This window comes from Leucopleurus acutus, assembly GCF_964270905.1.
Source record: "Leucopleurus acutus genome assembly, chromosome: 5".
In the NCBI taxonomy this organism is placed as follows: domain Eukaryota; kingdom Metazoa; phylum Chordata; class Mammalia; order Artiodactyla; family Delphinidae; genus Leucopleurus; species Leucopleurus acutus.
In genome coordinates this window covers 113,876,210-113,889,848 of record NC_139147.1, presented here as the reverse complement: position 1 = coordinate 113,889,848, position 13,639 = coordinate 113,876,210, and the positions used below count along the sequence as shown (strand labels likewise).

Below are 13,639 nucleotides of genomic sequence, written 5' to 3'. Positions count from 1 at the left end.
GCTGTTCTCAGTTTCATCCAGAAGCCAGAGTGTGAGATGGCTGTGCCACTTAATAAGCGGTGGTGTCTTGGCATCAAACCAGCTCTTCTTTTCTGTGCTTTGTGATGCTGGGTGCAGACTCCCCCCACTCTGGTTCTGCCTTGTCACCTGCCCCAGTCCTACCAACAGGGAGGATACCAGGGCAGGGGAGGAAGGTCTGGCTGGCCTTGCCATGGGGTAGCACTTCTCTGGGCTTCAGCTGAGGAGTTCCCAAGCCCTTTCCACGTTGCCAGAGCTGCCTGCTGGTGTCACATGACAGTGCCACCTCCTCAGAGGTCTGAGACCCAGTGCCCCGAGGCCCCTCCTTAAGCCTCTAGGTTCTGGTAACACTAAACACTTCCCTGGGTTCCCTAGCCCTAGGGCTGGCCACTACTTTGTGACATGGCCATCTCTGAGTTACCTCAGCGTCTCCTTGTTTTTCAGTCCTCCAACGTCTATTTAATCAACTCCCTATGGCCCTGGTTCTCAAACCTGAACTTGCATCAGAATTACCTGGAGGGCTTGGTGAAACACAGACGGCTGGGCCCTACTCGAGAGTTTCTGATTCAGGAGGTCTGGGGTGAAGCTGGAGAATTTGCTTTTCTATCAAGATCCCAGGTGATGCAGGTGCTGCTGGTCTGGGGACTCCACTTGAAGAACCACTCCTGAACATTATATTCCCTCTGTTAAAATAGTGTGTATCCTGTTGTCTAGTTGGTCCCTGGTTGCTTCAAGGGCCTTCACTGAAACGGCACACCACCCAGATCCTCCAGTTTGGTTTGCTGTCGTGGGTGGGGTGAACTAATCCCAATACCCACTTCTAACCTGACCTTCCCTTGAGGTTGAACCGCTACCTCTGTCTGTCTGTGTGCACCCTGTATTTGCGTTCTAGCTCCTCTGCCCTGACTGCAAAGCTCTTGGCCTTCCTTTACATTATTCTGTTCCATCTCTTTGGATCTTGTCCCACCGCCTCTGCAGGTCTACTCTGCTAATTCCATCCCATTCGTATTCTGTGCTGTTTAAGTGACCGGCTTAACATCTCCTTCTGGGCTTGCTTTCGCAAGTCAGTGAATACGTATTGAATCGTTTACTGTGTGCAGAGGCCCATGCTGGATACTTTCCCTAGCGATCCAAAGATGAGAAGGACTTAGACACTGCCGTCATAGGGTAATCATTTCTGCACAATTGAAACTGTATTATTTGCTTGTGAAAAATATGGAGAAAATATTAGCAGAACCTCCGCTAGAGAGAGAACTATTTTGGTTGGGTAAATAATTTGAATAGCAAGATGTAGATGGTGGAAGACCCCAAGAGGTTGAGACAGGCTGAGACCTGGGCCTCTTCGTCTCCTCGAGCAAAAGAATACAAAGAAACTACAAGGGACTAAAAATCACTGCACGCATGTGCACGTGGGGCAAATTATGAACAATAAGATACAAAAAGGTCAGAGCGCAGCTGCCACTTCTGAGTTGCGGGGAGCAAAAGCGGGGTACTGCGCAGGATCCCTTCACACAGCACCACCAAGGGGGTGAGCAGACCACCTGTCACCCCTCCAGCCTGACCCACCGATCTGCTCCCATCCTCACCCCATTTAAGGAACCGGCTCCCCCCACCTCAGCGCGCAAGCTAGGGCACCTGTTACTTGGTGTTACTCCCTTGTGCTTCAGCACAAGTCCCAGTAAAGCCTTGCCTGAATTCCGCATTTTACCAATTTCTATTGATTAAGGAGTCCAAGAACCCAGGTTGGTAACAAAGGTGCTCAAGTGATCATGAATAGAGGCTCATATACTGCTTTCTAAGACAAGGGAGCACCCGTTAACTACAAGGCTTTGATAGAGACGGAGCTATGAGAGTTTGTGGCTGGAGTTGAATTGTGCAGGGAGAAGGGAGTGGTGTCAAGAGAGGGAAGGGGCCTGGTGGCCTGGGGGCTGGGGGTTGGGGGCTGGGGGCTGGGGGCTGGCAGCCAAAGGGCAGCTGCAGAGAAGCAGAGAGTCTGATATGGATCTCCAATACACTGTTTGCTGGTGTGAGTTATGTTCTCTCTCACCTCTCCATGAAATCACTAATACAATGACTTGCTTCCTGGGGCTATGACAAAGCATTGAGTCTTGTTTGCAAGTTTGGAGTGGGGTGAACTCAGAGACCTCCCACTGAAGGATGGTGCATGTGAGTTATGTAGACACTTTCGACTTTCTCATCTCTTTCTCTTTCTTGTAAATATATCCTAAGCACCCTGTGGCACTGACTGGGTTTTATATTGTTTCCCATCAGCCCTAGTTACTGAGTAGGACGTGTTCATGAATGAACTAATTTTGGGGTTTAGAGTTTTCTCCTTGCCCAGATACACCTACTTAGGCTACACCAAGACCCTATAGGCCTGAATATGGCAACTCATGTGTGGGTGGAACACTGGCTCTTTACTCTTTTTTCATGGCTTTTATTTATTCTTCTGATTAGGAATAAATAAAGGCACATCACTGAATGTTTGGAAATAGTAAAAAGTATGAGAAAAAATGAAAATCACCCATAATTTTACTGCTCGGAGATAACTACTACCAACAGAATACGTTCTCTTTCTCTCTCTCTCTCTCTCTATGTGTGCGTGTGTATATATATATATATGTGTGTATTTATGTATATATATATGGAGAGTCTATATACAATACATGTATATGTTCTCTATATTTATATATAAAATCAAATTAGGTTCATGTTTATAAAATCTTATATATGGCTTTTTTCACTTAACTTTTTGATACAAGCCCTTGTCCTTTTGATTTCATCTTCTTCAAAAATATAGTTCAATGCCATCTAGTCAAATAGATCACCAGAATGAATTTATTGAATTCCCTATTGTTGGATAAGTACAGTTATCGCCACTCTTTGCTCTCATAGATAGTGCCACCGTGGACATCCACGTGTATGTACTGTCACTTTACATTTGGGTAGCTCTGTCTTTTGCACATTGAAAAGCGCATTTGTCTTCAGAGATAGAATTCTGTACTCACCGGAAATGAAACTCAAGAGATACAACCCCAGTGGACCATGCAGGGTTTCGAAGGGCTTGCCGAAAGCATTGTACATGAAGAAGGCCGTCCCCACCAGGGTTAAAACGATGAGGATCGTGGAGAAAAGAATGACATTGACGTGGATACTCACTGGGATGGCTTTGAGCAAATCTGGGAAAACTGAAGATAAAACAAAGATTAGAGGAAATTTCATCAGTGGTCATCTGCAAGTGTAATTTTAAAAAATGAAATCCTTCTTTTTTTTAACTTCAAAAATCACTAAAATCCTTCAGAGGAATACATTCTCACTTACTAATTTACAAGTGATTTACAAAAAGGTTTAAACATGAGATTATTTTATAGAACTCACCAGTAAAAACTAGCAAAGGGGGAGATTTGAGGGAATTTTTTTTTTTTTTTGCCCTCGCTCATATGTAATTACTTAAATAAACAAGTGCTGGCTTTATAATCAAAATCTATACATTTTGATGACCAAACTTTTAATGACATTTCTCATTAGTCTTTAAAAAAAAAGGTCTATCTTAACTTGTAATGACATTTTCAGAACTGGGGGAGTTCAGACGTCAGGAGGTTTCTATATTTCCTTTGATACAAAAACAAAAATTGTTTCCTGTCCACACCAAGATTAAAGAATGGGGTATTTTCAGTCAACTTCAATATTTTGATGTAGCACAAGCTGTGGGAAAATAAGTTCTGGTGATACAAGAAATATTTTCCATTTAGAAAACATGCCAAATCTATTTCTAGATTTTGCGTTCAGGGCAAGTTTTTCTTGTTTGCAGAAGAGATGAAATACTTTATAAATGTAGGATTTCTCTTATCTGGTGAGTCGTCAGCATGCTTAGCGTCAGTGAATCTGGAAAAACCAAACTGGAGAAGTCTAGTTCAGTCCATTTTAGTTTCCCAGACTTTATTTATTGAGCACCTACTGTGTGCCCGACATTGTTCTAGGCGCTGGAAATAGAGCCGTAAAATAAGATAGACAAGGTCCCTGTTGTCTTATGGAGTTTATATAACCTAATGGGAGTTGATAGACAAATAACAGGTAAACAAATGAATGTGATAGTTGATTGCCAAAGAAGGCCACCATCAATTCCTTTCCTCCTTTTACAAACATGTCACTTCTGCTTTAAGAGGTAGAATTTATTCCTCAGTCCCCTTGAACCTGGGCTGGCTTATGACTGCTTTGACCATTTGAATACAGCAGCAGAAATACATTGTGCCACTTTCAGGCCTGGCTTATAAGAGGACCAACCATTTCCACTTCTTTTCTCTTGGAGACTTGAGCTGCCATGCAGGAAGTCCAGTTCTCTGCTGGAAAAGGAGGCCACCCAGGGGAGCACCGGGGCACCAGACAAGGGAGGGAAGAACCTTAGACATCCAGCCCAGGAAAGCCTCCAGATGACTCCAACCCCAGCCGCTGTTTAACGGCAACAGGGAAAGTCCCAATCAAGAACTGCCCAGCCGAACTGGTAAATTTCTGTTTCAAGCCCCTGAGTTTTGAGCGGCTGTTACCCACTGATAACAAGACACTTTCAGACTGTGATAATGCTGTGGAGAAAGAAAACAGGGTGATGGGGTTTTGAGTGACTGGACGAGTGGATGGGGGTGGTCAGGAAGGTGACCCCCGAGCTGACACCTGAATGTTGAGAAGGAGGTGCCTGTATAAAGGTCTGGGGCAGAGCGTTTCGGGGAAGGGGAACGCAGCTGAGGCAGCGGTGTGCCGGCGCCGGCCGCGGTTCCTGGTGAATGAGGTGGAGGAAGAAGTGGGTTTCTGTGGGCTGGGACCAGGTTCTCGGCTCCTGCTAGATCCTGGTCTGCTGACCGTGGTGGTGGTGGGGGGGGGACGGGGGGGAGGAGGGCGGGGGGGGGGAGGCGGAGGAAGAAGTGGGTTTCTGTGGGCTGGGACCAGATTCTCGGCTCCTGCTAGATCCTGGTCTGTTGACCATGGTGGCGGGGGGGGGGGGGGGGGGGGGGGCCGGGGGGGAGGGGGGCGGGGGGCGGTCTGCCTTTAGGCTGAATTCATTTGGAAGCCACTAGAGGTTTTTTTTTTAAACATCTTTATTGGAGTATAACTGCTTTACAATGGTGTGTTAGTTTCTGCTTTATAACGAAGTGAATCAGTCATACATACACATATGTTCCCGTATCTCTTAGTTCCCACTAGAGGGTTTTAAGTAGGAGAGTGACCTAATCTACTTCAGGATGTGAAAAGATCGCTCTGCCTGCTGAGTAATGAGTACACAAGGGAGGGGGAAGGGGGAGAGGGGAGGGGGAGGGGGAGGGGATGGAGAGGGGGGAGGGGAGGGGAGGGGAGGGGGGGAGGGGAGGGGAGGGGAGGGGGGGAGGGGAGGGGAGGGGAGGGGGGAGGGGAGGGGAGGGGGGGAGGGGAGGGGAGGGGGGGAGGGGAGGGGAGGGGAGGGGAGGGGAGGGGGGGAGGGGAGGGGAGGGGAGGGGAGGGGAGGGGAGGGGAGGGGAGGGGAGGGAGAGGCCAAGGGTGGAAGCGGGGATACTGGGGGTGGGTGTGGGGAGGTGGCAGGTATTTACAGTGATAAGAGATGGAGGCCTGGCCTAAGGTGTAGCAGTAGAAGTGGTGAGAGCTTGTCAGATGTGGAGATGGAAGATAGAACTTGTTGAAAGAAAGAAATCAAGGATAACTCCTACTAGAGTAACTGAATAAATGGTGATGCTATTGAGACAGATAAGTAGAAGGAGCAGGTTTGGCCAGGGGAGGGGGAAGTGATGCAACAGTTCTGTTTTAGATATTTTAAGTTTGAGCTGTGTTTCGGATATCCAAGTGGAGACGACAAATAGGATTTGTCTGCAGGTCCAGGGAGAGGGTGGAGGTATTTAAGGAGGTGAAACTAGGGTGAGGAAAGCAGGGTACCTAGGGCAAATAGGGAAACTTAAGGAGACAGTCACGCTCTAGGGCCAATCCTGCCCTTGCACAAGCCCAAGAGTAAATGTCTCCTTAACTTTTATGATCTAGGTGCCTCTGTGGCCTCACCCTGGTTCTGGAGCCCGTATTTAAAGCCAAGGGAATGGCTATCACCTGTGGAGAAGCTGTAGCTAGAGGAGAGAAGGGCCCAGGAGAGAAAGAGAGCTTGTGAGTTAGGAGCAAATCCATGGATTGGACAGCAGGAAGCCAAGGGAAGAAAATGTTTCAAGGAGGAAGTGGTCGGCTGTGCAAATACATGTCCTAAGGCCACAACGCTGTGCTCCTGACCACGTGTCAGAAAGCAACGAGGTGAAGGAGTTGCAACCCGGTTGAAGGGTTCAGAACAAACCCTTCACCACTGCTAGATATAACTAACTACCTACAGACGTGCATAAAACATGCTTAGCGCTATCAGATAGGGAACATCCTCTCCACGAGTACCGACAAGGTCATTTGTTTGTGCCCTGCTGGTCATTTGACCACTGAGGTTTACTTGCACTATATTTCTTTTACCTTCCCATAAGAGAAATGCACACTAAATCTATGAGATACCATTTTCCACAAATCATATTTACAAAGATTAAAACGTTTAGTGATATGCTGTGTGAGCTAAGGTGTAGGGACATGGAGATCCTTGTGCACTTTTCTTGGGAGTGTAAATTGGTACAGCTTCCTTTGGGGCAGTTGGGCGCTACCTATAAAGAATTAAAATGCACATATCCTTTAGCTCAGCAATTTTACTTCCAGGAGTTTATCCTATGGATATTTTGCATATGAATCCAATAAAATATTACAAGGGTATTCATGGCAGCATTTTTTTGGTAAAAACAAAAGGTTGGAAATAACTTACGTGTCTATCAGTATGGCATCCGTACAGTAGAATTAAGTCAATGATTTCAAACAATGAAGCAAATCTTTAAGAACAGGTATGGAATTATCATCAAAATGCGATGTTAGATGAAAAAAACACATCAAACAAAGAAAAATGCCTCATTCTATCATTTGGGTAAAAGCCAAAGGAGAATGTATATAATAACAAGTAATTATTTAGGTACTTAACTTATCTGATTTAATTCTCTCAGCAATGCCATGAGATAGGTACTATTATTAGTTCTATTTACCAGAGGAAAAAACTGGGGCTCAGAGGCGATGTGCTTAAGATTTTTACTTAGTAAGTGGCAGAGTACAGACTTGAACTCATGTCCTCACTCTTATCTACCAGGCTACAGCCTGGGGACAGGCATGCTTGTCTAGGCAGAGTACAGACTTGAACTCATGTCCTCACTCTTATCTACCAGGCTACAGCCTGGGGACAGGCATGCTTGTCTAGGTAGAGACTGGGGACAGGCATGCTTGTCTAGAGGATTACACATGAAACTGGTAACACTGCTTCTGGGGGAGGAGACTGAGGGATATTTCATTATGTACCTTTTAGTACAGTTTGGAAAAAAACTTTTTACCACTCTGCAAGCATTATCTATTCAATAAATACCTGAATACTTTAAAAAAACAAAAGGATAAATGAAGATAAAAAATTCCCATGACTGTTCTAGATTAAAAGACACTTAGGAGATGTACTAACCAAATGCAACGTATAGGTATTATTTGGGATCTGAACAAAACTTTATGAAAGACATTTTGAGATAACCAAGGAAAATTGAACATGGACTGAGTTTTAGATGATATTACATAACTATTATTGATTTTGTTGGTTATGTTAAAGGTGTTGTGATTGTGTTTTGAAAAGTCCTTATCAATTAGAAATCAGATGGATGGGTAGATGGATGGATGGATGGATGGATGGATGGATAAATATAAAACAAGAAAATGCCTCTGCTTTGTTTGGAAGAGGGTACAGAGGCACACGGGGTGTGGAAGCGCACAGGGGCTGAGCCTCGGCTGTCAGTGATTCTACTGGTCCACGCTACCCTGTGCTCTGGGGGGGGAGAGCGAAGCAGCTGGTCTATGATCACCAGCCCTCCAGAGATTCCAACTGCTGAGATAGCTCAATCAATCCAACCTGTTATTCTTACACTTGGGTAGCTGTTGACTTGGTTTTGACTAGCAGTTATCAAAAACCTTGCTTCCTTCCATCTCCCCACTTGTAGAAAATGTAGCCACCTCTGTGTGTGATGGGGCAGCTAGGTGAAGCCCCTCTGAAAATTGAGGTTTGTTACCGAATTGAAACAAAGGCAGAAGAAACTGCACTGATTTGCCTCCTGGAAAGGAAAGCCAGAAGCTAAAATAAATTTCATGTGGAGCATGTTAATTCTTATGAAGTCTCTTAAAATTCCTACTCTTGTGACAAAGTCACCCAGGAGTGCATTAATCCCTGCATGTTATGCTTACATTTTATCAGGTTTCTTTGTTTGATGAAAATTCCCTGAGTCTCTAATGACCAATCAGAACTCTGATAACAACCCTCCATTTTCCAGCCAACACTAATATGAGTTTTCCTTTGCAGAAGATGAGAGCAGACCATTCAAATAAATATTGGGAGGTGTCACTTTAATGATATTGGATATTGTGCATCTAGGAGGTAGACTTGTTCGGTCCTTTCCATTCTTTGGGGTGTAGGATTACAACACAGGAAAAGGATTTGAACATTTTGATCTGTGGAGGGACTGTCATTAATCCAGCGTTGCTTCTGGCCTTGAGAAATTACTTGATTAGCTGTTGATGAGGGAAAGGGAGTTATTTATGAAAACGGGCAGCCGATGCCACATTAGCAGCACAGGCTTGGTCTGTGGGTTCAGCGTTACTCTCTCTCTTTCATTCCCTTATCACTGATTTCCTCCATTCTGTCTATGAGTCCGTGTGTCTAGGTCTCCTCATCCTTCAACCACCCCAAACCCCTAATTACCCTTCTTTTCTCTTCATTATTTCATTACCAGACTTCCTCAAAGAGAAATATGTGAGTAATAATAATACGAATAAAAATAACAGCCACTAATTATATGGCATTTGCTATGTACCATGTGCTTTAGGTATATTGCATAAATCAACACACTTAATTCTTACAACAATATAAGGAAAGTCCTATTTTATCCTCAGTGTATAGGTTAAAAAAAAAGCGCAGAGAAGTTGAGTAATTTGTGTAAAGTCACACAGTGGCATTGCTGCCTTGGCTTTTACTTTCTCCCCCTATTGTTAAGACCAAAGTAAAATTAACACAGTAAAAAGAATTCTCTTTTTAGCGTACAGTTCTGTGAGTTTTGACAAATGCTTACGATCATGTGACCACCACCACAATCAAGTTATGGAACTATTCCACATTTCCCAAAGCTTCCTGTTCCCCCTTTGTAGTCAACCCGTCCTCCACCCCCAGCTCCTATATGTGTGACTTTATAAGAGACTGCCAAGTATTTTCCACAGTGGCTGTACCATTTCACCTTCCCCCCTGCAATGTATGAGGGTCCCAGGTGTTCTGCATTCTTACTGGCACTTGTCAGGTTTTTAAAAATTGTAGTCATTTAATAGAAATGTAGTTTATCTTGTAGCTTTAATTTGCATTTGCCAAATGACTAATGATGTTGAGCATCCTTTTGTGAGTTTACTTGCCTTCCATATATCTTTTTTGTTGAAGTGTCTATTCACATCTTCTGTGCATTTTTTTTTTTTTTTCGGTACGCAGGCCTCTCACTGTTGTGGCCTCTCCCGTTGCGGAGCACAGGCTCCAGACGCTCAGGCTCAGCGGCCATGGCTCACGGGCCCAGCCGCTCCGCGGCATGTGAGATCCCCCCGGACCGGGGCACGAACCCGCGTCCCCTGCATCGGCAGGCGGACTCTCAACCACTGCGCCACCAGGGAAGCCCTTCTGTGCGTTTTTTATTGAATTGTTTATTGCTATTATTATTGAGTTTTGAGAATTGTTTATGCATGCTGGATACAAGCCCTTTATCAGATAAGTAATTCACAAATATTTTCTCTGAGTTTGTGGCTTGTCTTTTCATTCTCTTATCAGTATCTTTTGAAGAGCAGTCCTTATTTTTATGAATTCCAATTTATGAGTTTTTTTCTTTTATGTATCACGTTTAGAGGTCAAATCTAAGAAGTCTTTCCCTAATGCAAGGTCACAAATAATTTCCTGTATGTTTTTCTTCTAGACATTTTTTGGCTTTAGGTTTACCTTGAAGTCTGTGATCCATTTTGAGTTATTTTTTGTACATGGCCAAGGTTAAATTTTTTTTTGCATATGACTATCCAATTGTTTCAGTACTTAAAAGCCCATAGACTTAACATATGACCCAGCAATCCCACTCCTAGATATTTGCCTAATAGCATTAAAAACATATGTCTACACACAAATCTGTATGTAAATGTTTACAGTGGCTTTATTCGTATTTGCTAAAAACTGAAACACATCTTAAATATTCATCAACTGGTGAATGGACAAACAAGCTGTGACCTGTCCATAAAACAAATTACTACCTAGTAATACAAAGGAACAGACTGTTGGTGCATACAGCAGGTTGGGTGTACTGAAATGCATTATGCTAACTGAAAGTAAGTGAATTCAAAAGGCTGCGTATGATTCCATATATGTGACATTCTAGAAAAAGCAAAATGATAAGGACAGAAAACAGATCAGTGGTTGCCCGGGGTTGGAGGGTAGGGAAGGATATTGACCACAAAGAGGCACAAGGGATATTTGGGGGGTAATGGAAGTGTTCTATATCTTGATTGTGGTGGTATTTACATGCCTCTATGCATCAGTCAAAATTCATAGACCTGTACACCTAAAAAGGGTGAGGTGTATTGTATGTAGTTTTACCTCTGTAAGCCTTACTGAAAACAAAAAAAAGCAGGAGGAACAAGGTCTAGAATGAGCAGGGTCCTCCAGACGTGAGTGATAGCCTCAGCAAAGGTGACCGTGTGGCATGGAGGAAGGAAGAGCTTAGTTAGAGAGAAGAAAAGGATTACTGGGCCAAGAGTCAGGCACCCAGGTTCTGGTCCACTATGGGACCCTGAGCAGGTTAATTGGTCTCTCTTTCTCTCTGTAAAATGAGAGTGTTCCATGGGCAGCCAATGACCAGGCATTTGAAATTTTGCGGTACGCGGGCCTCTCACTGTTGTGGCCTCTCCCGTTGCAGAGCACAGGCTCCGGACGCGCAGGCTCAGCGGCCATGGCTCACGGGCCCAGCCACTCCGCAGCATGTGGGATCTTCCCGGACCGGGGCACAAACCCGTGTCCCCTGCATCGGCAGGCAGACTCTCAACCACTGCGCCACCAGGGAAGCCCCAGTCATTTGAAATTTGACAAAGGAAGTTCATGTTTCAGCTTCTTTTCGAACTCTCTGAACTCCCTAAACCTTGATTTCCTTATCTGAAAAATAAGACTAATCCCACCTTTCTCTCCCATCTGTGAGGATTCAATGACATCAGCGTATGGAGAACCTAGCACATGGTAGGTGTTTGATAGAGGTCTGCTGTGGTGCGCCCCTAAGGCCAATTCCACCACAGTCCACCCTTCCCACTTCCTCAAAGACACTGCTGAGGAATTCTCTCCTCTCTCTGCCACAGCATCAATTTTCCCCGTCTGTTGGATCAGTTCCATCATCACACAAGCATGCTATCATTTTCTCATCTTAAAACAAAAAATCTCACTTAAGTCCTTCTCCAGCTATTACCCTCTTTCTCAGTTTCCCTTACAGCAAACGCTCTCAGGGAGTTGCCTACACTCTCAGCCTCTCATTCCTCTCTCCACTTTCTCTCTTGAGCCCATTGCACTAATGCTACATTTCCCAGGGCACCAAAAAGCTTCAAGCTGCCAAACCCAATGGTCCATCTTTCTCCTCATCTCACCTAGTCTACGTTTGACACAGTGGCTCATTCCCTCCTCCTGGAAACGCTTTCTTCCCCCTGGCTTGCAGAAACTGCACTCTCCTGGGTTTGCTACCTCCCTGGCTACCATCTTGAACTACTTTGTTGGTTCACCTCATCTCCTGAGCCACCCAGGGGACAACTCAGTTCCTTGACCACTTCGTCCTCTTCCCGTACTCCCCTGGTGCTCTATGCAGTATCCTGGCTTTAACTGGAAGTACTCTCAAGCAGATGTTTCCAGCCCAGACTTCTCCCTGAATTCCACCCTTGCATGTCGTCCAATTACCTATTGAACATCTTGACTGGGATATTGAATAGGCATCTCAATGTGTCCCAAACTGAACTCATAATCTCCTCTTCTCACCCTTGCTTCCTTTAGCCTTCTTCCTTTAGCAAAAGCCTTCAGTTGCTGGCAGTCCGATTCTTCCTTGGCCTCACCCTTGATTCTTCTCTAACTCTCACATTTCATGTTTAATCCATCAGGAAAACCTCCCGGCACCATCTTCAGAGCCTGACCACATCTCCCTGTCTTCACTGCTCCACCTGGTCTAAGCCACCACCATCTCTCACTTGGAGGACTGCAAGGGCTTCCTAACTGGTCTCCCTGTTTCCACCCCTCCATCCTGCAATCTGCTCTCAACCCAGTAGCCAGTGGAATCTTTTAAAAGTGAATTGGGGGGCTTCCCTTGTGGCGCAGTGGTTGAGAGTCCGCCTGCCGATGCAGGGGACACGGGTTCGTGCCCCGGTCCGGGAGGATCCCACATGCCGCGGAGCGGCTAGGCCCGTGAGCCATGGCCGCTGAGCCTGCGCGTCCGGAGCCATTGTCCGCAATGGGAGAGGCCACAACGGTGAGAGGCCCGCGTACCGGAAAAAAAAAAAAAAAAAAAACTGACAAAAGTGAATTGGGTTATTTCAGTCCCCTGCTCAAACCCTTCTAGAAAATTCTAATCTCACCCAGAGAATAAGCCAAGTCAATACACTGGCCTACTAGGCAGTACATGATTGGACTTCTTGTCAGACCTCTGACTTCACCTGCTACCTGCTTCCTTGCTTGGTGTGCTCCAGCCACTAGTCTCCTTACTGTACTTCAAACGAGCCAAGAAGACTGCTACCTCAGGGCCTTTGCACATCCTGTTCCCTCAGCCTGTATTACTTCCCTAGATAACTCATGGCTTGCTCCTTTACCTCCGTGTATTTACTTAGATGCCACTTTCTTGGGGAGGCCTTCCTTTTTTAAAGTTGCAACCCCCTGCCCAGTCACCCGCCCACCCCCGAATTCCCAGCGCCTTGTGTTGTTTTTATTTTTCTCCATAGCAATTATCACCGTTTGATAAGTGGCATATTTTTACTTATTTGTTTCTTTGTTTCCCCTGTAACATGAGGACAGGTGCATTGGTCTGGTTTATCCACTGCTGTATTCTTAGCACCTAAAAATGCTGGCAAAACAGTATTTCTCAGCCTTTTGTTTTCACTGTTGCTCCTTACCCGAGGAGACTTTGTAGACATTCCTCCTAATCACCCTCCACTCATGAAATTTTAATACCACAGATATATTGTATATTGGTTTCTGTATTGTATTTGTATATATACTTTATACACATATAATACGTACTTTCTAAGGAGTAAGGGATATTTTCTTGCCCCCAAGAATCCATTTTCACCTCCTTAGGGGGTCCTGCTGCTGTGGAGAATGCATAATGTAGCTTCTGGACACAGATATGTTGGATGGATACGTTTTCCTTGGAGTAGGACGCAGGGATGGAGTCTGGTTAGCAGATTTGGGGTTTCTTGGTGAAAGCCAGTGATTCTGATGGAAAGGAGTTAGTGCCAC

At 45.1% G+C, this 13,639-nt stretch overlaps 1 protein-coding gene across 3 annotated transcripts in view; it reads right to left on the bottom strand.

The window, feature by feature from the left end:
* The window catches only part of CLRN1 (clarin 1), a gene marked incomplete at both ends in the record, with an annotated part of 38,997 nt that overhangs the window by 11,928 nt on the left and 13,430 nt on the right, over window positions 1-13,639 (bottom strand). For 2 of the 3 annotated variants that reach the window (XM_082839357.1, XM_082839358.1), the window contains one exon: window positions 3,027-3,206. The exons of the other annotated variant lie outside the window; for it this stretch is intronic. In XM_082839357.1, coding sequence (XP_082695483.1) covers window positions 3,027-3,206 — 180 coding nt within the window. The remainder of the gene's footprint in view (window positions 1-3,026; window positions 3,207-13,639) is intronic. 3 annotated transcript variants of the gene reach the window in all.